This window comes from Buteo buteo, chromosome 9, assembly GCF_964188355.1.
Source record: "Buteo buteo chromosome 9, bButBut1.hap1.1, whole genome shotgun sequence".
NCBI classification, from domain to species: domain Eukaryota; kingdom Metazoa; phylum Chordata; class Aves; order Accipitriformes; family Accipitridae; genus Buteo; species Buteo buteo.
Genome location: NC_134179.1, coordinates 35,386,529 through 35,409,738, shown reverse-complemented (window position 1 = coordinate 35,409,738; position 23,210 = coordinate 35,386,529). Strand labels below are relative to the sequence as shown.

The following is a 23,210-nucleotide window of genomic DNA, read 5'->3' as shown; positions in this document are numbered from 1 at the left end:
ATAAATCAAGGATTGTTGGCAGAAACATGTTAAAAATATTAGCTGAAAGTTTTAACAATTAAAAATGTCCAATCAAAGAAATGTGTTAAGAAAGCACTTAAGAAATACTATCTGTACTGCAGACAGGCCTATTAATTCAGTGCTTTGCTGTGACTCTTAAGTAGGTACAAGCAATATCTTTCTTCCTAGCGTCTGTATCTGGAACAATTTTCTTGATTCCTTTCAGTGTCAATTTTTTCTGTTGTTACAGTCATCCCAGAACATCCACTTATACTGCAGGGCTTGACACCTACCTTAAGAAAAGGGAATCAGTAAAGAGAAGGTACATGGAAGCAGACATGCTTATCCAGGAAGCAAATGTGATTAATGTTAAGCTCAAGTTGTCCTGCTGGCTGCTGCTCTTGCTTTAAGCTATTTCACATGGCCATCTGTGACCTGTGGTAATTTCTAGTCTCAGTTCAGAGCAAACATGATTCTGCCCCCAACCAACCAAAGGATGGCATAGATTTTTGCATAAGGTGTGGATTTCTGAAATGTTGTTTCCTTCTTCATAGAATAGTTTGGGTTGGAAGGGACTTTTAAAGGTCATCTAAACTAACCCTTCTGCAATGAACAGGGACATCTTCAGTTAGATCAGGTTGCTCAGAGCCCCGTCCAGTCTGACCTTGAATGTTTCCAGGGATGGGACATCTACCACCTCTCTGGGCAACCTGTGCCAGTGTTTCACCACCCTCATTGTAAAAAATTTCTTCCTCACATGTAGTCTGAATCTACCCTCTTTTAGTTTAAATACATTACCCCTTGTCCTACCACAACAGGCCCTGCTAGAAAGTTCGTCCCCATCTTTCTTATAAGCCCCCTGTAAGTACTGAAACGCTGATATAAAGGACTCCCCAGAGCCTTCTTTCTCCAGGCTGAACAACCCCAAGTCTCTCAGCCTGTCTTCACAGGAGAGGTGTTCCATCCCTCCAATCATTTTTATGGCTTCTTCTGGACCTGCTCCAACAGGTCCATGTCTTTCTTGTGCTGAGGGACCCAGAGGTGGACACAGTACTGCAGGTGAGGTCTCACCAGAGCAGAGTAGAGGGGGAGGATCACCTCCCTCAACCTGCTGGTCACACTTCTTTTTCTGCAGCCCAGGATACAGTCGGCCTTCTGGGCTGCGAGTGCATGTTGTCAGCTCATGTCCAGCTTTTCGTCCATCAGTACCCCCAAGTCCCTCTTGGCAGGGCTGCTCTCAATCCCTTCATCCCCCAGCCTGTACTGATACTGGGGCTTGTGCTGACCCATGTGCAGGACCTTGCACTTGGCCTTGTTGAACCTCATGAGGTTCACATGGGCCCACTTCTTGAGCTTGTCCAGGTCCCTCTGGATGGCATCCCATCCCTCAGGCGTGTCAACCGTGCCACTCAGCTTGATGTCGTCAGCAAACTTGCTGAGGGTGCACTCGATCCCACTATGTCATTGATGAAGATATTAAACAGTCCTACTCCCAATATGGACCCCTGAGGGACACCACTTGTCACCAGTCTCCATATGGACATTGAGCTGTTGACTGCTACCCTCTGGATGCGACCATCCAACCAATTCCTCATCCACAGAACAGTCCACCCATCAAATCCATATCTCTCCAATTTAAAGGGAAGGGTGTTGTGGGGGACTGTGTCAAAGGCCTTACAGAAGTCCACAAAGACGACATCCTAGCTCTTCTCTTGTCTGCTGATGTAGTCGCTCCATCATAGCAGGCCACTAGGTTGGTCAGGCAGGACTTGCCCTTGGTGAAGCCATGCTGGCTGTCTCGAATCACCTCCCTGTCCTCCATGTGCCTTAGCATAGCTTCTAGGAGGATCTGTTCCATGATCTTCCTAGGTACAGAGGTGAGGCTGACAGGTCGGTACCTCCTTTCTATCCTTTTTAAAAGTGGGTGCAGTCTTTTCCTTTCTCCAGTCACCAGGGCCTTTACCTGACTGCCACGACTTTTCAAATATCATAGGGAGTGGATTGGTAACTCCATCAGCCAATTCCCTCTGGACTCTGGGATGCATCTTGTCAGGTCCCACAGATTTATGTATATTCAGGTTGCTCAGGTGGTCACAAACCTGATCATCTCTTACAGTGGGAGGGACTTTGCTCTCCCAGTCCCTGTCTTGCAGTCCATCCACTCGAGAGGTGTGGGAACAGAGATTGTCAGTGAAGACTGAGACAAAAAAGTTGTCAAGTACCTCAGCCTTCTCCTGTCCATTGTTACCAATTTGTCGGTCTTGCTCATTGGGATGGGGGGGGTATGCTTTCTTTGACCTTCCTTTTCTGGCTGGCATACCTGTAAAAGCCCTTCTTAGTATTCTTTGCATCCCTTGCCAAGTTCAGCTCCAGCTGTGCCTTGGCCTTCCTGACTCCGTCCTTACCCCACCGGGCAGCGTCCCTGTACTCTCCCCAGGATACCTGTCCCTGCTTTCACTGCCTGTGCATTTCCTTCTTGCCCTTTAGTTTGACCAGCAGGTCTTGACTTAGCCATGTGTGGTGGGTTGACCCTGGCTGGACGCCAGGTGCCCACCAAAGCCGTTCTATCACTCCCCCTCCTCAGCTGGACAGGGGAGAGAAAAATATAACAAAAACTTGTGGGTCGAGATAAGGACAGGAGAGATCATTCACTAATTACCGTCACGGGCAAAACAGACTCAGCTTAGGGAAAATTAGCTCAATTTATTACAAATCAGCCAGAGTAAGGTAATGAGAAATAAAACGACATCTCAGAACACCTTCCCACCACCCCTCCCTTCTTCCCGGGCACAACTTCACTCCCGGATTTCTCCACCAAGCCCCCCCAGCGGCACAAGGGGGACAGGGATGGGGTTTACGGTCACCACACGTTATTTTCTGCCGCTTCACCTCCTCAGGGTGAGGGCTGATCACACTCTTCCCCTGCTCCAGCGTGGAGTCCCACCCACGGGAGACAGTCCTCCACGAACGTCTCCAACGTGGGCCATTCCCACGGGCTGCAGTTCTTCACGAACTGCTCCAGCATGGGTCCTTTCCACGGTGTGCAGTCCTTCAGGAGCACACTGCTCCAGCGTGGGTCCCCCACGGGGTCACAAGTCCTGCCAGAAAACCTGCTCCGTGGGCTCCTCTCTCCACAGATCCGCAGGTCCTGCCAGGAACCTGCTCCAGCGCGGGCTTCCCACGGGGTCACAGCCTCCTTTGGGAACCCACCTGCTCCGGCGTGGGGTCCTCCCCGGGCTGCAGGTGGAGATCTGCTCCACCGTGGACCTCCCTGGACTGCAGGGGGACAGCCTGCCTCACCAGGGTCTTCACCATGGGCTGCAGGGGAATCTTCGCTCCGGCGCCTGGTGCATCTCCTCCCCCTCCTTCTTCACTGACCTTGGTGTCCGCAGGCTTGTTTCTCTTACATGTTCTCACTCCTCTCTCCCGTGGCTGTTTCCCACTGTCCCAACTTTTTTTCCCTCTTAAAAATGTTATCACAGAGGCGTTACCACTATCCCTGATTAGCTCGGCCTTGGCCAGCGGCGGGTCCGTCTTAGAGCCGGCTGGTATGGGCTCGCTCTCTCTCAGACACAGGGGAAGCTTCCAGCAGCTTCTTACAGAAGCCACCCCTGTAACCCCCCCCCACTACCAAAACCTTGCCACATAAAACCAATACACCATGCTGGTCTCTTGCCTGCCTTTCCTGATTTCTTACACCTGGGGATCAAGAGCTCTTGTGCTCTATGGGAAGCATCCTTCCCTAGTGATAACATAGAAAACTGAGTAAATGTTAGGGGGACAATGTGGTAATGATGGATTAGAACAAAAAGCTGATCTGATTTTGTGATGTCTCTTGTTTTGTCACACAGCTGCTCTTAGGTAAAACAGGAGCTGCCATGTACGGTTTTATTATACAATGCCGTAAGAAGCCATATAGTTTCATTCATTTGGCCTTACTTTTCTCATTTGTATGGTTACAGACCAAGAAAATGTAGTCAAAGTAATCAAGATTAGATGAGGGTCAACTATTGTGAATGGGACAGTGGCCATCTGTAACCATGACTGGATTACAAAAATTATAAAGCTCGAGCTGCAGGGTTAGTGAATAAAAGGGGGTGTACGTGGAAATGAAATGAGCCAGTGCCTCTTGTCGGTGTTGCAGATCTCTTCAAGGAGGTGGCAGGCCCCACAGAAATGTGTGACCAGAGGCAGCTGGGCCTCCTGCTTCACGATGCTATCCAGATCCCGCGGCAGCTTGGGGAAGTGGCAGCCTTCGGTGGCAGCAACATTGAACCCAGCGTGCGCAGCTGCTTCCAACAGGTAAGATAACAAAGACCTTCATGTGAAAGAGATGGTGTAAAAAGAATAGAGGAATTTTACATGGTGTAAAAAGAAGAGAGGAATTTAAAAACATCCATTGAGTTTTTGAACAGAAATTAATATGCTTCTGCAACTAAATGTGGGAAGATATTGTGAAAATGCAGCTGTAAAAGATGGTTTATGGTTTAGGAGAGGATCAAACAAATTACATTTAGCAAAAAGAATATATAAATCTTTGTGGGTTTGACAATATTGGCTTCTCTAAAAGCTGTTAAAAATTTTTGTAGCAGCCAATTATTCTGCTTTGCATCGTTCAAAGCAACCTGATATTGTGAGAACAACATGCTTTTCCCTGCTGGAACAGTTCTCAACAGAACAGGAGAATGATGTTGATAGTAATTTTTGACCTTGTGCATCAGGAAATTATTTAGCATTATTTTACTGACAAAAGAGCTTGCAGTTGCACAAAACTTCAAGCGTAGTCATTTATATATTGTGAGCCTTTATGCAGCAGATCAGAACATGGAATAAAGCTGTCTTACAGCCTGCTGTTCAGCTCCACACTACATGCAGGGGGTTAATGAGGCTGCAAGGAGCGTCTGTCTGTTTAAAGAAGATGAGAATTAAAAAGACGATGTTGTAATGGAACACAGCCTAACTCAGACTTTGTCAAGGATGCCTAAGGCTCTGACTGTTTGCTAGTGATAACTATACTGCTTGAGTGTATTATTTCTGTGAAAGTGGCTGCTTTGAGCATTGTCAGAAATTGTATATGGATTAAAAATTCACTATGGCATATATAAAACTACTGACTTTAATATTTCTGATTTTATTGTATTGAACATTAAATATTATAGTGAACTTTTAGTGCATTTTTCTTTTGCCACTTTTATAGACATTTCTACATTTTCATCCAGTGCTTTGAAAAATTCACTTGTGCTAGCATTTTTCAGAATCATTAGATTCATTTCTGGACTCTGAGATGATTGGAATTGGAAGAGTGTTTGGCCAGATCATGAATAATTTGGTAGATAATTATGGAAGCTGGTTTGACCAATTAACCATGTAAAACTTCCCCTGAGGTTTTAACAGTGCTCCTTCAGACAATAAGGGATGGTGTTTGACATACCTATCACTGGCCTCGAGTGGTTCAAGCCATACTGAAATAAATTATTCATTTGTTAGTGGTAGACATTTTCTGTCACAGAGGAATGATCTTTATGTCCCTCAAGGATCTGCCCCATCTCCCTTGCTGTTCAATTATGGGTGAGGGCTACTGGCAAGGTAGCATTTAAATACTTGATATGATACCATGATTATACTGATGATGAGGTTGCATCCCTCATGTCACATGAATAGCTCAAGTTCAGTTCATGGTTGTTAAGAGAGCACAGAGAGAGTGTGCAGCTGCGTGGCAGTTATCTCAGCCTAGTGAAAACAAGTACTTTGCTGGTGGGAAAAGCATGTTATTCTCTTTTTTTCATGCTGCTCCCTGTTACTGGCAAAAATTGACTTGGACTATGAATAGATTAAGAAGCCTAGTGTTGCTTCTTGTCATGTGTTACCATTAAGGATAACTTTCATTTTAAGTTATGTTCTGTCACTTCCAGTGAGCTCAGAAAGATGACCTCTGTTCTTATTGCTGACAAGGTTGATGAATATAATACCTTTGCATCTAGGCTCCTCTGGTGGTTACAACTTAAAGAGAATGGGGAAACGTGTTTGTTTCTTAAAACAATTATGCTAATACTTTAGCTCTGCTGTATTCTTGCAGTGATTGCCCATAAGTGGCAGATTATTTCTCTCTCATTATTTATTTATTTACCTGTTTATTTGTGTTTGTTTAATGTGCTAACTTGAAAGAATACCATGGGCTCAGGATACAATAAAAAGAATTGTATGAGTCTCATGGCAATTAGTAGACACATGCAAGTATTACTGACTTTTAGTGGCCTGGCATCGATCTTAACTCAAAAGACAGCCATGTCTTTAGCATGTCTGAACTACAGAATATGCCTCCCCTTCATGCTCCCTTACTGCTTTCTCAAGTCCTTTCAGTGCAAAGACAGCTTTACTATGGACTCCACCTTTGTTACCATCTGTCTACTGTATCACAGCTGTTTAGTCCTGTGTATTCTTACTAACTTGTTTTCTTTATTTGCATTTTAATCAAGGTTATTTCTTGTATCCTGTAATTGCTTGTACATTAACCTGGCATGGAAAGGATTGACACAGGTTGTTGGGTTTTTTAATTGTATTCTAAGGGACAATCTGCTTGTGTGTGTGTGTTGGTTTGGGTTTTTTTCTTATTTGGATGTGGTGGTTTTTTTCCTCTCTACAGAACCACAATAAGCCAGAAATAACTGTAAAGCAATTTATAGATTGGATGCGCTTAGAGCCACAGTCTATGGTATGGCTACCAGTTCTACACCGCGTGGCAGCTTCAGAAACGGCAAAACATCAGGCCAAGTGCAACATCTGTAAAGAGTGTCCAATTGTTGGCTTTAGGTAAGAGGAGGGGAGTTGGGTGCAAGGTTTCTCTGCAAATATCCACACTTTAAGTCTTCCAACAAGTACAATTCTTTCTGTTTGTTTTTCCACCGCTTTCCTACTTGAAGATGGGATCTGCCACCCATGGCGAGGCCACAGTGTGGCCTGAGCCAGTGCATTTCTGGCTCCTGTGACTGACAGGTGTGCAGGGTGGGCTGTCATCGGGTGTTTCGGCACCGATGGATCCAATAGGTAGCATATGAAATATAAACGCACCCCCGTGTTCTGTATGCACAAGACCAAAAGGACCTGATCAATAAGAAAGAATGTGGGCTGGCTGGCTGCACTCCTGCCTAAGGCTTGGGAAACTAACTCATGTCAGGCAATATTAAACACATTTCAACAGCAGTCTTTCCCTGCTTAGCACAAACATTGATATGTTACTGTGATGAGACTTGCACAGTTCCTGTCTAAAGCATCAAACGTAATCTAACTTTTGTCTGTTCAAAGGAAGCTGTGATTCTAAGAGAAAAAATGACACCAGGGATATTCTCCATGTTATCCTCCTAAACTGTGTGATTTTACTATGAATTAGCATCATGGGGCATCAAATAGTACCTTTAGTGAGTACTGTTACAACTAACATTGATTTGTGAATGGATTGCTCCAGTGTATAAAATGATACAAAAAAAAAAAGTAGGGACCAGAGCTAAACATAACTGGCTTTTTCCTCTGCTGTGGTCATGAAGTCAAATGTATTATTTAGGAATGATACAAAGCAGTCTTTCTTGTAAGTGATTCTAAGACTTTTCTTTAGGTATCTAGGCAGATGAGTAATTTTTGGTCCCCATGCTTTCTGTTTCTCCTTCTTTCTGTTGTTTTAAAGGATAATAATATGAATCCTAAGGTCAGGTTCATCTCATCTAGCTTTAGGCATGCTGACTTTAGTCAGTCTTATAAGACTGAGCTAGCAACCCTCCTCTTTTACCATAAATATAGTTATGTGAGTACTTCCAAAAGTAATTAATCTGATCAAACTTTGTTGCCTGTCTTAAGAGGAGATGAAATTCCTCTAAATGTTCCTATTTTTCTTAATTAATGCTTAAGGCAGCATAGGGTGACAAAGCTTCAGCTCAGATATCTTTTAGATGCCTAAATTGTGGCTGATGAATCTTGTCTGTACTGAAATGTTTTGTGTGGAGAAGGAGGTCATAGAGATAGAAAAGAAGAGAAAGGAAGACAAAGGAATGGCTCATTCTAAATAATTTCTACAATGAGGTTAGAGATCTGCAACAGTAAAAGCATCTAGCATCTTAGCAGAAGGTAGATGTGGCCATTCAATACACAGACTCTGAGTAAAGATTATAAACAGTTGCATCAGCATCCTTAAAAGTCAACCTTTACGTTTATAGACACGTATTCTCTTGCGAAACAAAACATAAAACTCAGCAGGGGAAAAATGTGGAATGGTACTGAAAACTGCTTTCAGGAAGCAATTTAATTTAAACTTTAACTATTCAGTAGCTATTCAGTTTGGTTCAGTTATCTCATTTTAGTTTCATACAAACGATATAACCTCTCCAGTCAGAACAACCATACTGTAAAAAACAGTGGGCGGAATCTGGAATTGAATTGTTGTGTTAGTCAGCTCTAGTTAAAAAGAATATTGTGCTCCTGGTGGCTGCATTTAATACAAGGGATACTGTATAAGTTTGTTACCTTGTTTATACATATACATGCTCTTAAAAAAAAAGGTAAATAAATCAATGTAATTTTTAAGCTTAATTTTATATTATTTTTATAGTTCATGACTTCTCAAGTTTTATTTTCTGAAATGTGTTTAGAATTTCTGAGCATCAAAATGATGTACAAACATTTAAGCTAACTGGTAAATGTAAAAACATATAAAAGTAAACCAGTCTGGTTTATAAATGTTTTTTTCTGAGATACCATCTGAATAATAAAGAGAGGAAAAGAAAAACTAAAGCAATATAGTTTTAAGTCAGTTTGAACTTTAAAATTATAAACTGTGTTCATCTATGAAGCTGATGCCTGTAAGATTTTTTGCTTCAAAGCAACTCGGGCAACAGATGCTTGACACTGGCTCTCTATATGGCTATAGAAGGCGGGGATTTCTTTTAAATACTCAGTGAGGTGACCTGTGTAGTGTAGGAATGTTGTGAGTGGACTCTGTGGGTTTCCTGTGTCCTGTGGAGCTGCTGGAGTGGCAGCGGTGCCCCTGGGTCTGCAGCTGAGGAGTGTTGGCCGTGCCGTGCCCTGGTCGCACACGCCGCCGCGCTTCAAGGTGCTTTCTGAGCTAATCCCAACAAACTCGTTATGTCCTTGTGTTGCTGCTGCTGAAAAGCAGATGACACCATTTCAGAGAGTAATTTGCCTTGTGAGGCTTAATGACAAGTAAATATTAGAACTAAACTTAGGAAGCTCTAATCGCTTTGTTTAATGTCGCCATAGGTACCGGAGCTTAAAACATTTCAACTATGACGTCTGTCAGAGCTGTTTCTTTTCTGGCCGTACAGCAAAGGGGCATAAATTGCATTACCCAATGGTGGAGTATTGTATACCTGTGAGTACCAATTTACTGACTGTCCTAAGGAATTGGGTTTGCATTATTTGAGGTCTAAATTTTTTCATAGTCTTCTGTCACCTAGATATTCTGCCAAGATTTCTTTTTCATGTGTTTAGTAGGGCCTGTCTTCCTGCCTTTCTCTTTTGAAGTCATCAGGGACTTTGCTAGTGCTGCTGATTTTATGTGAGTGGTGTTTGGATTCTGTAGAAATGGGTAGAAGTATCCACCTCTGAAAGAACTTGAACTTCACTTTTGTTTTGTAAAAAGCTGGAATATTAAATATAATTTCTGTACTTGTATACTTGCACATGCACACACACACACTCTCTGTAAGGGTGAGAACTTGTCAGAGGAAAGGGACTCACTTTACTATTGCTATACCATAGTAAAGAATATTTAATATTCTAGTAATGCAGTTTAATATTTTTAAAGGTGCATGATCTTTACTTTCATGTCCAAGATTTTCTTGCTTCGTGAAAACGTCATTGGAAGGATGTCATGTTTCATTCTGCTGAGTAATTACTGTTTACTGGGATATTTAAAAATTGGTGTGTAGCTGAAAAAAACCCCACCCAAACCAGAATTGACAGTTTCCATCCAAAACTGGTGTGAGGTTTGCCTGCAATAGCTAACAAAAGTTAATTTTACAACACAGTATCACTTTTTTTTTAAATCTGATAGTTGTTTACATTCTTAAGAATTGTAACTCAGTTACAAATAAATTAATAGGATAATTGTTATGTAATTTAAATGACAGTGGTGAAAGGCCTGTATGCTCAGAAAAACAAAGGCAGACCAGAATGTAACTAGAGCTGATGAAACAGAGCTGATTTCCAATAATGTTACATTTCCAATAATGTGGGTTCTTTTCATAGCAAAAACTTGAGTTGACTGTCTTGCTCTAGTGGTTGGGCTTATTACCTCTGTTTTCCCCCTCTTTTTCATCCAATGTGTCTCCTGTAGCAGAATTCAAATTCAATTAAGTAGTGTTTTCATTTCATTATGATCAGAAGAAATCATGAGTTATGTTTGTTTATTTTCATTAATTCTATAACCTAATGTTAGGATTTGATTGATAAATTGGCATGCCAGGTCACATTCTGAAGAAAGTTTTTGTTGTTTTTCAGCCAGTTCTAATGTTTCTTATATTCTGCCACTGTTTTTCACATTTTGTCTTCTCTTTTCAGAGGTCTTTTTCTGATTTTCTTCTATACTGTTTTTGTGGTATGACATAGGCTTGGTTTTGCCCATACTCACATGATTGTTCTAACCCTTAGGATCTGGAGGTCTACGGTGTTTCCTTTATTAGACATCATTAAAAATACAGTGATACTGATTGTTTACTTGCCTCTTTAGCCAACGGAACCCAAACAATCTGAACATGTTTGTGATGTATTTTTCTTAAATTCACTTTTTTTCTTTTTCCTTATAAAGTTCTCTCAAAGCTCATCTTTAGTTTATATCATGGTCATGGAATAGAAATGTTCTTTGTTAATGCCTGTAGTATACAGAAAATTCAGAAGTGGAGGTCTAAGGTGTGTCAAAATAGATAATGCTGCCAGTCCACAGAGTAAGATACCCTTCTTGTTGCATTAGTCAAATACAGATTACATCTGGTATGGGGTATTGTACTGTCCCTAGAACAGGATGGTATATTTCTGATGACTTCTAGGCTTTGTCTGAAACAGCAGATTTGATATCTGTGAGAAATTCTCAGTTCTTGTTAAACATGTTCACGTAATGTAACTGTGAGCCATTTCATTTACAAGTAACGACTGTCATACAGAAAAATATATTCTGGAAATGGCAGGAATCCCCACTGTCCCTGGGACTAGGGACAGCTTGTATTATAATGAAGTTTTCTGTTACAGCTGCAAAAAGAATATGTTTAAAAGCAATATTAAGTGCAAAATAAAGTAACCTAAGGCAAAAGCCCCATCTTTCCATGAAATATGGGAGGAATGAGGTGAATCCACTATGGGATAATAAGGGGAATAAGATGACATTCTTGATTAAAGTGAGTGAAGGGAAGGCAAGTGTGTAGGAGGTATAAGAAGGAAATTGGGGCAGTTTAAGGTAGAGCAGAATAAAAGAGATGGCATATAATTTAGGTGACGCATAAAATTAGAGGTCCAGCACTGACCCCCATTAATTTGGAAGTTGAATATGAGAGGTGGAATTTTTCCTGGGTCCTGCTGTAAGTATATTCCGCTTAGCTCCATTTCTGTAAAAAGAAATGACCCATTATATGAACAGACTTCTTATATGCCTGTTTGACTTCCATAATCAGTACCTACATGCAATCCATTTTTAACTAATCTCATCTGAATTAGGTCAGGAATAAAGAATTGATTTCACATAAAGAATCCAGTGTTATTTATTATTACTATTTGTAATATGCAGTATGGTTGCTGTACTAATTTGTTACTAAACATCTCTAAGTATTGAACTCATTTAATGCAATATAATAGTCAAGAATTGCAAAATTCTTTGCAGTAAGTTAGTAGAATAGCTTATATGTTTAAATGGAATAATGCCTGAAAAATAGCATAGAGCTGGGTCTGTGAAATTAAAAAAAATAAATAAAAAGAAGATACCAAAGGCCAATGAATTGTTCCTTAGAATCCATTATATTACAGTACAAGTAGCGTGAATAGGAGTGCATCTACTCTACCTTTTTAACCAAATTCAAAGGCTCTTGATGTTAAAACGTTACTTTTGTGGCTGGTTTTCCAAAGCAGAGTACAAATACATGTACTCATCCAACTGCATTAATAAAACTTAGCTTCTCTTTCTTTCTGTTAATGTGTATTAATACATTTATACCAAGAATACTAGCAATAATTAGGAAAAAAATGCTTCCCTGGTTAATAAAGCTGGCATTTAGAACTGGAGCTTAGTCACAGATGGAGGGAAGACCTTTCAATTGTCTTCAGGTAAGCAGTTCAGTCTAGGGTATGAAGGGATTTCTCAGAAGCTCAGTTACTGCCACTTAAATTTAAAATAATTTGGAGAATGGCTTAAGGAATCTGTTTTTAAAATTAAATTTGCAAGGGGACAATTCTCTGTTTTGATGAGTTTTGTGATACTTTCATCAGGTGAGAATTGCTTCATAATTTCAGAATAGAGCCATTTACACCAGGTAGTTATTGCATCCTAATCTGTAATGCCATGTAGCATTCATCCAAGCTTACAATTTAGTTTTCTTGATCCTAGAAATGCAAAAATTCATAATAATGACTTAGGTCATGTCTTTTTTCTTCCTTTTGGGATTTAGAGATGGGTGGGGTAAGGAACTGAAAACACTACTGTCTCTAAGTAGTAGAAATGCAAAGTTAATGTAGTTACTTTTTTACCTTTAAATAGTCTTTCTCTGACAAAATTGAGAAATAGGATTTTTAATGTACAATTTTATACAGATATGTGTAAAAATTTTGTAAGATTTTTATTAGCATCTAATTCTGGAATACTCTTACATAAGTACCTACATGATTTATTTTTAGCTTTTTGGGAATGGAAATTCTCTCAGTAGTGTTACTTGTGTTATATTAATGTGGCTTTCTATACCTTGGGTCCTTTGAATTTCAGATGGAAATAGTTACTGCATCAGTTTTCTTTCTCCAAACTGTTTCCACTTTGCAACTCGTATATTCCACAGTAAAACCTTAAAAACAGCTTTTCTAAGGTAATGTACAAATATCAAATCAGCAGTTCTGAAAATTTTCTCATTGAAAGTAATCTTACTTCCTGACCTCAATGAAAGTGTAATCCATTTTTTTTGTTCTGTGGCACTACACTTGCCTGGCACAGCTCCTTATTTTGGGAACTGGATTTTTTGTAGCCTTCCTATACAAAACGATGGCAGCAAAGGTTAGCTCCTTCATCTTCCAGATAACTAGAATTTTGTTTCCCTGAAAGGACTCAGAATATTATAGGCAAGACATCAGAAATTATTGGTTGAACGATAGTTCACCCTAGACTGAAATGTTTTTTCCAGGCACAATAAAGCTTATCTGCAATAGTGCCTGTTAAGACGTGTCTGCCAGGTAAGTCATCTGAAAATCTAATTACTATTGACATCCAAAGACAGATACGTTCCTGAACGTTAAGCAGCCTCAGTGTTTTATAAGCAACAAACTGGCATAAGTAAGTCAGTGGTTTGATCTTGACATGCTTATCAATGTACCAAGCATGACGCTTCGCTGTTATCAATATGGGATTGTTCTGTGGGAAGATGAAAGAAAACAGCAAGAGTGGTTGAATCTGGCTGTTTCGCATGCAGAACATTGCTTCCAGCTGTAGAGTTCAGAGATTACTCTTTGCCTTGACAAGAATAGCTATCTGGTCAGGGTAGTCTTTGATATCTAGCAGCTGGGCAATGTGCTTTCCTCTAGGTCTCGCTCTTAACAGTTGCTCAGATAGCTGGCTTATGTGATCTGCTACCCTTTTGCAACTTAATTTGTTAAATTCCATTAAATTCTGAGGTAAATTAGTTACTCTTGAAATTACAGCTTGATTTCATTGGACTAAACTAGAATACACGTACAATTTATAATCCATCTCTCCTCTTGGTGAGAAATTGCTATGAAATGCCCCTATTGCAAGTGGTCCCAGAAGGGTAATCTTCACAATGTTACACAGTGCATACATCACTGATGTGGCAGTGACAGCCATAAATACAGTTGTTATACCTTTAATAACCTAATTGTTGTGCTATGCTATCTCATGCCTCTATCAAGTGACGTGAGATGCTTTTTAAAGCTTTGTTGAATGAGGATGAATGTGTGCACTTAAACATGTGTTTAAGTTATTGGTGAACTGCATTCTTAAGTGTCAATTTTTAAAAAAATAATTGGAGGAATGAAGTATCTGTCTCTTTACCCCACATCCTACGCTGGGGAGTTTCCCAGCCTCCCAGTGGTACCTAGCTGACAGCTGCTTTAAGATGCAGCTATCATCATACCTGCACATACTGTAGCTGTTACCATAAGTAGGTCTAAGAATTTTGTTTTTCATTGAGAACAGTCAGGCTCATGGTACAGCTTCTACCAGATGTTACAGATAAATAAAATGTCAAGAAATAAAAATAGAGATGTAAAAAAGTTTTGGTTTTTTTCTTTTTAAACTGCAAACCTTAAAATTTACTAAAGCATTTGAAGAATATCAAATGGTATCAAATTCAAGTATCCCTACTAGAGCTTCTATTAAAGAGTAAACTAAAGACTTTTTAAATGACATAGATGTTCTTTTATACTGTAAATTTTGCATCACTGAGCATGTCCTATTAAAGAAAATATATTTTCTTGAAACTTGCTTGATTATTGTGTGTATTGAATGTCTGTGTCCATTTCTCTCCAGCTTCCTCATAACTCATGAATGTCTGGCTGGGGTTAATGACAGCATTCAGTAGTGAGGTTCACATCTCTTCTTGGAATCTGTTTCTATGTGTATATTAGAACAGCTCTTTGGTTTTATGTTAGACATACTGTAAGAAATGTAATTAAGAGAATGATGACTTAGGTGCAGACTAGTCCTTTTACACAGATACAGTGAAAAGAATGGGAAATTGTTTGGGCTTTCATTATCACTTCATTATTTTTTCTTTGAAAAAAGTGAATACTGAGAAGTAAATACAAGAAAATGTATGTATTTATTATAAGTATTATATTATTCACGTTATGTGTTTTATGTATTCATGTTTTTTATAATTTTTATACATTTTTTAATTTAGAGCTCTCCAACTGATTTATTACATTCTTGGTAGTACTTTTTCCCAACAAAGATTTGTTCTATTTCCAATATCTTAAAAATATATACTAACTGTTTTTTTAACCTACATATGAAAACCATGTCTCAGCATATTCTGGTTTTTTCCACTGCTTTCCATGTAAATCCCAGTTTCTTAAATTTGTGTTGGTTTACAAGGAATTTTATCTGTTTTTAATTTGTGACTTAGGACTCCATTTATGCCTGGCTGGTATATTGAAGAGTGCTAATACCAGTTTGTCAGTTGTTACAGATTTTCTCCTTGAGAGCTTCTGCTACAGATGGTTTTTTACTTATTTATGTGTGCCAGCCATGGATCTTAGTTATTCCCTCCTGAACTTTGTCTTGTTCTAAGAAATGAGATTTTAAATTGAGTTTGAAAGCATGGTCTTTTGGCTAAAATTTTCAGTGAAGGGAAGATTTCTTTTTTCTTTGCTTTTGAAGTAGTTTTGTAACTATAGTGGTATTTGTGCTATTGACTTGTGTGCAAATAGTCGAAATGTCATGATGCAAGCAAGTGTACAAGCTGCCTGTTGGTTTTAATTTAGTAGACAGATTCTACACAACAGTACCAGGCTATTCTTTTTCGAAAGTAAAATGTTATAGTACATCTCTCTTGGCATGATTTTGGATTGTGTAATGTGGTTATATGCAAAAAACGGAGAAGAAATACTTCTAAGAGTTGCATCTTAGTTGCGTGCAAATTAAAATAGTTCTTCCATATCTGCTCAGATTTGACTGGTTAGTATTTATTGTCTTCAGTCAGTACACAGTCATATTAGTCTTTCCAAGGAACTGGGTCAGACTGTCAAACCAAATAAAGAGTACACCAGAGGAAAAGTTTGGCAGCTCAGTAGACATTTATTTCTGCAATGTGTAGGTACTAAAACTTTTATTCCTTGGCCTTGGGACAGAGTTCCATCTGCTGGAGTTACTGTTGCGTGAGAACAAGCAGCCCTTTGGGTTGCCTCACGTTCCTTGTTTGGATCAGGCAGTTGATTGGAGCAGATGCTTTCCCAGAACGATTTTGTGAGCCCTCCCTGAATTTACCTGTCACAAAATTTGGAGGTTCAAACACCTTTTAATCCCAAATTTGCTCAGCTTCCTGTTACTTGTAAAATCCACATGTGAGAAACTCATAACGAACATCAGTTGGATTACTACAACATTTATTGCTTGTCTGATCTGCATTAGAATTTGTAACTGCATATGTTATACATACATTAAAATACGTAGTTGAATAGGGAAGTATTTTTATGTTTTGACAATAGAGAATAAAGTGAGAGAATAGTTTCCCTCACCTGCTTCTAGGCCTCTTTGTAGTACGTAATGGAAAAAATTTACAAAACTGAAAAGTCTTTACTCAGTTTTCCCTATGGATATCCATCCACTTTGGCATTCTTTTATGTTAACAGGCTTCTCCCAAAGCAGAGGGTACAGAAATACAATCTGTAGTTTGTTACAGGGTTGGGGCTGGAAATCTGTAGAAGCCATTGCAACTCCTCAGCTAACGCAGGAGGTGAATGGGCACTTCTTCACTGCAGTCGCAAGAGGAAATGCTTAATAGTAACTGCTACATGTGATAGGGACCATTCTGTTTAAGTACTCAGTACAGTCTATAAGCGCATACACTTTAAAGACATATCATATACTAGTGTGTCTTCCTGCAGATCTCTTTATTGCCATTTTCATCCTGTATTTTATGCCTTCATGTTTTCCTTGTATCCCTGCTTTTGTACCAGAATTAAACTGAATAGTATTACCAAAGCAGTGCTGCCATTATTGCTGTGAATATTTCCAGTTAAATTGATTTTTAAAAGCAGTTGCATCAATTTTAATTTTGTTCTAAAGAACACAATGTCATGTGGAGGTGAGGGATGGGGCTAAGCACTTCTTGGTTTTGGAAGAGGCTACATCAATGGAGACCAGTAAAAAAGCTGGGGGATGGGAAGGAGTTGTTGATTGTAACTTGTAAATTTAGACTTGAAGAATCTTGTGGATAATTTTTGTACTAGTCTTATCCTGCGATGGTAAGGAGATGACTGAATCAGTCTGTGAGTTTTTTACTTCAGGCACTAATTTTTCTTATCAGGCCTGCCTCTGACTGTGGCTTTGAACAGTGCCTGTACAATGGCTGTCACTTCAGCTGTGGGGTTTTTTGACTCTGGAATGATACAGAGAGTGGCAGAATCCTGTAGGAGGAGATCTGGCAACTTGAGAAAATGCTCATGAAAAACTTGGCCATTGAAGCAGACAATGGTATAGCACATACTGCTCCCATCTCATGATAAAGTTTTCTAGTTTAGCTATAGAATGGGAGGCAGGTAGTATTTTGTGGCACTTTGTGAACAGAGAGGGCTGTGTTAGGTTTGGGGGTTTTTGTCAGGTTTGTTTTTGGTTGTGTTTTGGTTTTGTTTTTTTTTTTTAAACAAAGCCATTACTGTGTAGCTGTATTTTTTCAGCAGAGCCATTACAAGGTTTTTCTGTCTGTGGGGTGAGTCACAAGCTTCATGTGTATAAGTATTCTGTCAAGATTGCTTTCAATGGCTATGTGTATCCCCCTGTATCTGACAAACTGATTTGCCTTTTTTTATTTTTCTGAAAAATTAAATCTTTGTGGTTTGTAAGACTGGTTATAAATATTTAGCTGAAGACTTGAACCTGTTTCAGTTTTTCTCTAATTTATAAAGTAATTGGTAAATCCGGTGCATTTATTGCTGGGATTTTGAAGCCTTGCTGTTTTTTCCAGTAGAAGAGAATTTGTAGATGCATTATCGTTATTATAGTACCATATTTCAGGACACTAAAAAGGCAATTTTAATATCATTAACATTTTTAAGTTCTTCCTTGTATCATTTTTCAGGACAGTAGCAGCAGTATTATCTCAATGCTGTTTAGTGATGTTCAATTTAATTTCTTTTAACTTTTTAAGACAACATCTGGGGAAGATGTACGGGACTTCACGAAGGTGCTGAAGAATAAATTCCGGTCAAAGAAGTATTTCGCAAAGCATCCCCGACTTGGCTACCTACCTGTGCAAACAGTATTGGAGGGTGACAACTTGGAGACGTAAGCTTGCTTATAGAGTAATTGGTCCTGGGTCACTGGCCTATGCCATTATAAACAAAAAAGTGAAACCTGAGAAATAATCAACAGTGGTTGTAGAGCCTTGTGCTGTATTATTTTCTGTGAATTGTTTCACAGTATTTGAAAATCTTGCCTGTTTTTGAAAAAGTAATATATTTTATACTTTGATTTTTGTAAGCATTTTATCATGAAGCCATGGACTTTAGCAAGTAGTGTTGGAGGGGGCTGAATGGCTGTTTTACAGAGAACGCTTTTATAGCTCTGGGGAGACTAGGCTTTAGGAACTGCACTGCTTATTTGGTAACATCAAGGTCCCTGGAGTTAGAAATCTCTGAGCCAATTAGGTTCCTACAGGCTTCAGAAATATACATGGCCTAATAAAAGAGAGCACTATCAGTGTCTCCACAGGATTATTTATGGTGCTGGCAGAAATACTCCACTTTATTTACTTACTTGGTAGTTGTCAGCAAAGGACCCTCTTAGAAGAGCAAAATGAAGATGTGTTGACAGGGCGCTAGAAGTAGTTTCATGGATCGACTCTCCTTGATGTCCTGGAGTCTGCAGCACAACTGTATCATCTGAACACACCACTGCGTAGCTCACAACAGCAAACGTGAAGCTTCAACATATACGCTCTGCTTGCATGCAACAGCCCAGTGCCATTGTTCACGCTGTTTCCATGACCGGAGGACTGTGCATTTTATTTACAATAAACAAACAAAACCTGCTCATTAGCAGTTTAAGAACCAGGAGGAAGTAATCTGAAAACTGGCATTATTGATGGCCTGGCTTCTAAGGAAGCAACACACATTCAAATGTTAAAATGTTACTTACTGGGGCTGTCTTCAGCTGCCACCAACACAGGAAAGCAAATCTGCTTTGATGTGATGAAAGTTTGCCAATGGTGCCAGAAATTGGAATGTCAAAGCTGTAATCACAGGTCAGGATAAAAGTCGCTTGGTCCAGTCATGTGGGAAATATACAGATAAATTGCCAGCATCATGCCGAGGAAACTATTGGTATTGGTTCTCTCCCCTGCAGGTGGGAAAACTCAGAAATACATTCCTTTAAATAAAAAAATAAAGAAAATAAAAAATCCTAAATAGTTACTCAAGTGTCAGAATGTAATACAGTATGTATTTACCTCTGATAATTTTTATGCAGGCAGAAAATAAGCCTTGATAACTTTGACTTATGGTGGTTTTTTTGTTGTCGGTAGTGTGTTTTTCCCCTCGATTTTTTTTTTTTTGTAAATGTATTTTCTAGTTAGTTTAAAACGAAAGCTCCAGTACTTGAGCAGAATTTAAATGAACCGATTATGGTTCATGAAGTGCAGATCAATCAATAACGCTGATTTGGTATTTTTTTAAAAATTGATTTTTATTTAACAAAATGAAGTATGTAAGTCAGTCTCCTGTCTCTCCATGATACATGGCAGTATCTGTTGCTGTCTCTTTTCCACATCAATTGTTGCCAATTCAAATGATTTAGGTGGTTTGCTAGTTAAAATATTTTGTGTTTCTCCAGCTTTCTCTTGCTTAAATGGCACTAAAGTTTTTGTTTCATAGTTTCTTTCTTTCTTTCTCTCTTTCTCTTTTTTTTTTTCTTTTTTCTTCCTTACAGTCCTATCACTCTCATCAGTATGTGGCCAGAGCAATATGAGTGAGTATGCAGAACCCCTTTGTCTGGAAAGCTTAGTATACTGGTTGTTTTCTGTTAGCTCAGTTGCAACTAATCTGATGTGCATGAGCTTTAAGGCATGGCTGACTCAAAGCAATAACCCCCTCAGCAATATTGTGAATTTATTTATTTGTCATCAGTCTAACTTACTTTAAAAATAACGTTTTCTATATCATAAATTGCTTTAGACACCACTGATTTTATTTTATTATTATTTTTTTGTCAACTAGTCCTTCCCAGTCTCCACAGCTGTTTCATGATGACACACACTCCAGGATAGAGCAGTATGCTACTAGGTAAGAGTTTCTCACCAGTTCACTGCATTTTGTGATTGATTGCTGCAGATTTTAATATACTCTACTGGCTGGACATTACTTATTAAAAAGATATAATTCTCTCTACTCAGAAGTAAGTGAAATGTTTTTAAATCATTAGCTTCTGAATACAGTCCTTAACTGTAAAATAGATGCATTAAATCCATCATCTGTCATACAGAATGGAAACTGTTGCAGAATTACTGTGCGTTATTCCTAAAATGTACTGGTTTTCTTTTGTTTCTTCATTTTTAACCTTTGAAATAAACTAAACTTGTTGGGTATATAATTTTTCCCTGTAGGATTTTGGATCCAGAGTTTCATTTTCTTCTGTGAAAGGTTGACATTATGCATTACCATTAACTTTTAGCAGAGCATATAATAATTACAGATGCTTTATGTTCTGACTTTTATGGGGTCACCCTAGTCCTTTCATGATAAAATGTCTATTCTGCTAAGTCCATCTCAGTGCTTCTGTGTTTTGTTGAACTCTCTTCTGTACATTCAGGGCTGGTGACGGTTAAGCACCAACCAGAGATACCCTCTCAAGAATAAGTAACCACCCAACTTTTAGGCAACAAAGAAATGAATCCATCTTACCATGGGAACTGACTTGGTTTTGCTTTGGGTATTTTTATTGTTGTATCTGCTCTCCACAACTAATAAACAATGTTAACTTCTTCAGCTTTTTGAATACAAATTCAGAGCTTATGTCATCCTCAACTTTTTTTTTTTTCCCCCCAGCAATGAATATTTTCATCCTTCATTAATAGCATAGTGTAGTGCTTTTCAATTACTTGGAACATGTCATTCATATAAATCACCCAACATTTCTTTGAATCTATAACTTAGGCCATGCTGTAATCAATTAAAACCCATGGAACAAATAAATTAGACTTCTCTGGAAAGATGTGAGAATTTTCTGTCTCCCTATGTCCTTTTTTCAGACTGTGGTGCCACTATGCTGTGGCTTTCTGTGCCCAGATGAAGCTCGAACTCTGGACTCACGTTAAGGATCAAGGGAGATCCTAGGTGCAATACCTGTTTTCGCTCTCATCCCCCTTGGCTCTTACCAGTTCTGCTCTGGATTAGACTTGCCCGAAGGAGGACCATGCACTGTTCAGGACTCTTTCAGGATACAAAGCTGAATCTGTACCTGCAATGTGCAGACATTGGTTAGCAAAATCAGAAACTTAAAAAATAGTAATTACTACATAAGCAAGCTGTCTAAAACTATTCAAAATGTTTTTCCTCTAGTAACAGTCTAAAAAATGAAGACATAATTCTGTAACTTTCACATATTTTTTATTGTCTGCTTTCTAGTTGGATCTTTTATTATGCATTTTCATCAAAGACTTAAAGATGCTGAGCTAAGCAGCATTACAAAGGTGACTTGTAAGCATGTTACCATGAACTAGACCTGTCTGAGATGCCCCAGAGCAGAGATGATCTGAATGACTGTAGTCACTTAGAAGCTTGTTATTCTCTTCAGGGGAGGTGTTGGAGCACAATGTCCCGCCCCAGCCATGGTGGGACAAGGTGCTTAAACAACATCCTGTGTGTGCTTTTGTTTGTCCTCCTTCAACCCCGAGAGATATTAACAAATATACAGCTGGGCAAGCTTGCTCCGTGCTAAAACAGAGTTCCCATTTCTTTAGGGCCTTGCACACTGTTTTCAAAAAGAAGTTTGAAGATGTCTGTAATAATGCATAACACACTTGCAAAAATATGTGTGAAATTAAGATATCTTTATAGTAAAGGAAATAGCTGTATTTGGTGCAGTCCAATGTATATGCACAGCATTGAGTGTTCTTAGATTTTTGTATGTGTGTCTTACATACATAAGGTATATCTTTCCTAGAAACTTGAATATACAGAAAATTTCTGCTGTGATTTTAAAGAGCTGTATGGCCTTTTACATATAAAGTATAATAATCCAGTCCTTTTAGATTAATTCCTTCCAAAATGAGGAACCATAGGCAATGACTCCCTGTAATTACACTGGGTTTTGTGTTGTTTTCCAGGACTTGTCTGTCCACAGTGTGATGTTATTTGCCAAGCATAATTTCAGATGTTGCATGTGCTATATTTAAAAAGTATTCATCCTCTTTTGTTAGTCCAGCTTTATAAAATTCAAAAAGAAAACCATCTGCGAAAACATCTCTTTTAACTAATTTTACCATGAGAGTTGTGGTGATGCTAATGATAATTATACTAGCGATAGAAAATATACTTGTTCCTTGTTGCTTGGCAAGTAGGATTAGTTAATCATAGCGCAAGTTTCTCGTAAAAGTCCTCTGGATTATAGGGATTTGTCACAAAATCTAGGCATTTATTCCTATTCATGTATACCAAGATTGCCATACCTGAGCTGTTTCTAAGTAGAATTGATCTTCGCACTGCCCCTGTTTCAATTGTGCAACATGTTCTCTGAAAGTCGTGGTCTTTCCCTGCCTTTCAGGCTCGCGCAAATGGAAAGGACCAATGGCTCCTTCCTCACGGACAGTAGCTCCACCACAGGAAGCGTGTAAGTAACTCATACTCATTAAGGCTGCCAGGAACTTTGAATATATGCATGGTGCATATATATGCAGGGTATAATCTTCATAAGTTGTAACACAGGACTTAGTCCTAGTGAAAGTAGCTAATAAGTATGACCCCAAGGATGCCTGCATGAATTTCATTATTCCAAGCACCAGTTCTAGAAATTGGTGATGTTCATTTGATGTTGTAAAGGAACTCTACATTTGTCAGCCATTCTGCTTCAAAATTGAGGATGTTTCATGCAACTGGAAAAAAAGTCACAGCTCTATAGGTTCTAGTTTGTATTCCTTTTCTGCTTTTATCATAGCATAAAAGAAAAGAAATCCTTCTATGTCGAAGTGGACAATGGAGTGGGTCAAAAGCTTGTGATAACTCGCAGGATAATTTTCTCATTGAAAAAACATCATCTATATTTTGAAGGTTCTGCAGAGCCAGAACAG

The 23,210-nt window shown here is 39.0% G+C and overlaps 1 protein-coding gene and 1 long non-coding RNA gene across 8 annotated transcripts in view; one reads left to right on the top strand and one right to left on the bottom strand.

Annotated features, from left to right (window-relative positions):
• Positions 1-23,210, top strand: part of UTRN (utrophin) — a 389,395-nt gene that overhangs the window by 343,069 nt on the left and 23,116 nt on the right. For 5 of the 6 annotated variants that reach the window (XM_075036045.1, XM_075036047.1, XM_075036044.1 and 2 more), the window contains 7 exons: positions 4,145-4,302; positions 6,644-6,810; positions 9,265-9,376; positions 18,078-18,214; positions 19,856-19,894; positions 20,143-20,208; positions 22,688-22,753. In XM_075036045.1, coding sequence (XP_074892146.1) covers positions 4,145-4,302; positions 6,644-6,810; positions 9,265-9,376; positions 18,078-18,214; positions 19,856-19,894; positions 20,143-20,208; positions 22,688-22,753 — 745 coding nt within the window. The remainder of the gene's footprint in view (positions 1-4,144; positions 4,303-6,643; positions 6,811-9,264; positions 9,377-18,077; positions 18,215-19,855; positions 19,895-20,142; positions 20,209-22,687; positions 22,754-23,210) is intronic. The other variant, XM_075036046.1, reaches the window with a different exon arrangement.
• The window catches only part of LOC142034546 (uncharacterized), a 42,339-nt gene continuing 37,428 nt past the window's right edge, over positions 18,300-23,210 (bottom strand). For both annotated transcript variants that reach the window (XR_012651686.1, XR_012651685.1), the window contains 3 exons: positions 21,300-21,382; positions 19,067-19,297; positions 18,300-18,923 (listed from right to left, as the gene is read on the bottom strand). This is a non-coding gene — a long non-coding RNA (uncharacterized LOC142034546). The remainder of the gene's footprint in view (positions 18,924-19,066; positions 19,298-21,299; positions 21,383-23,210) is intronic.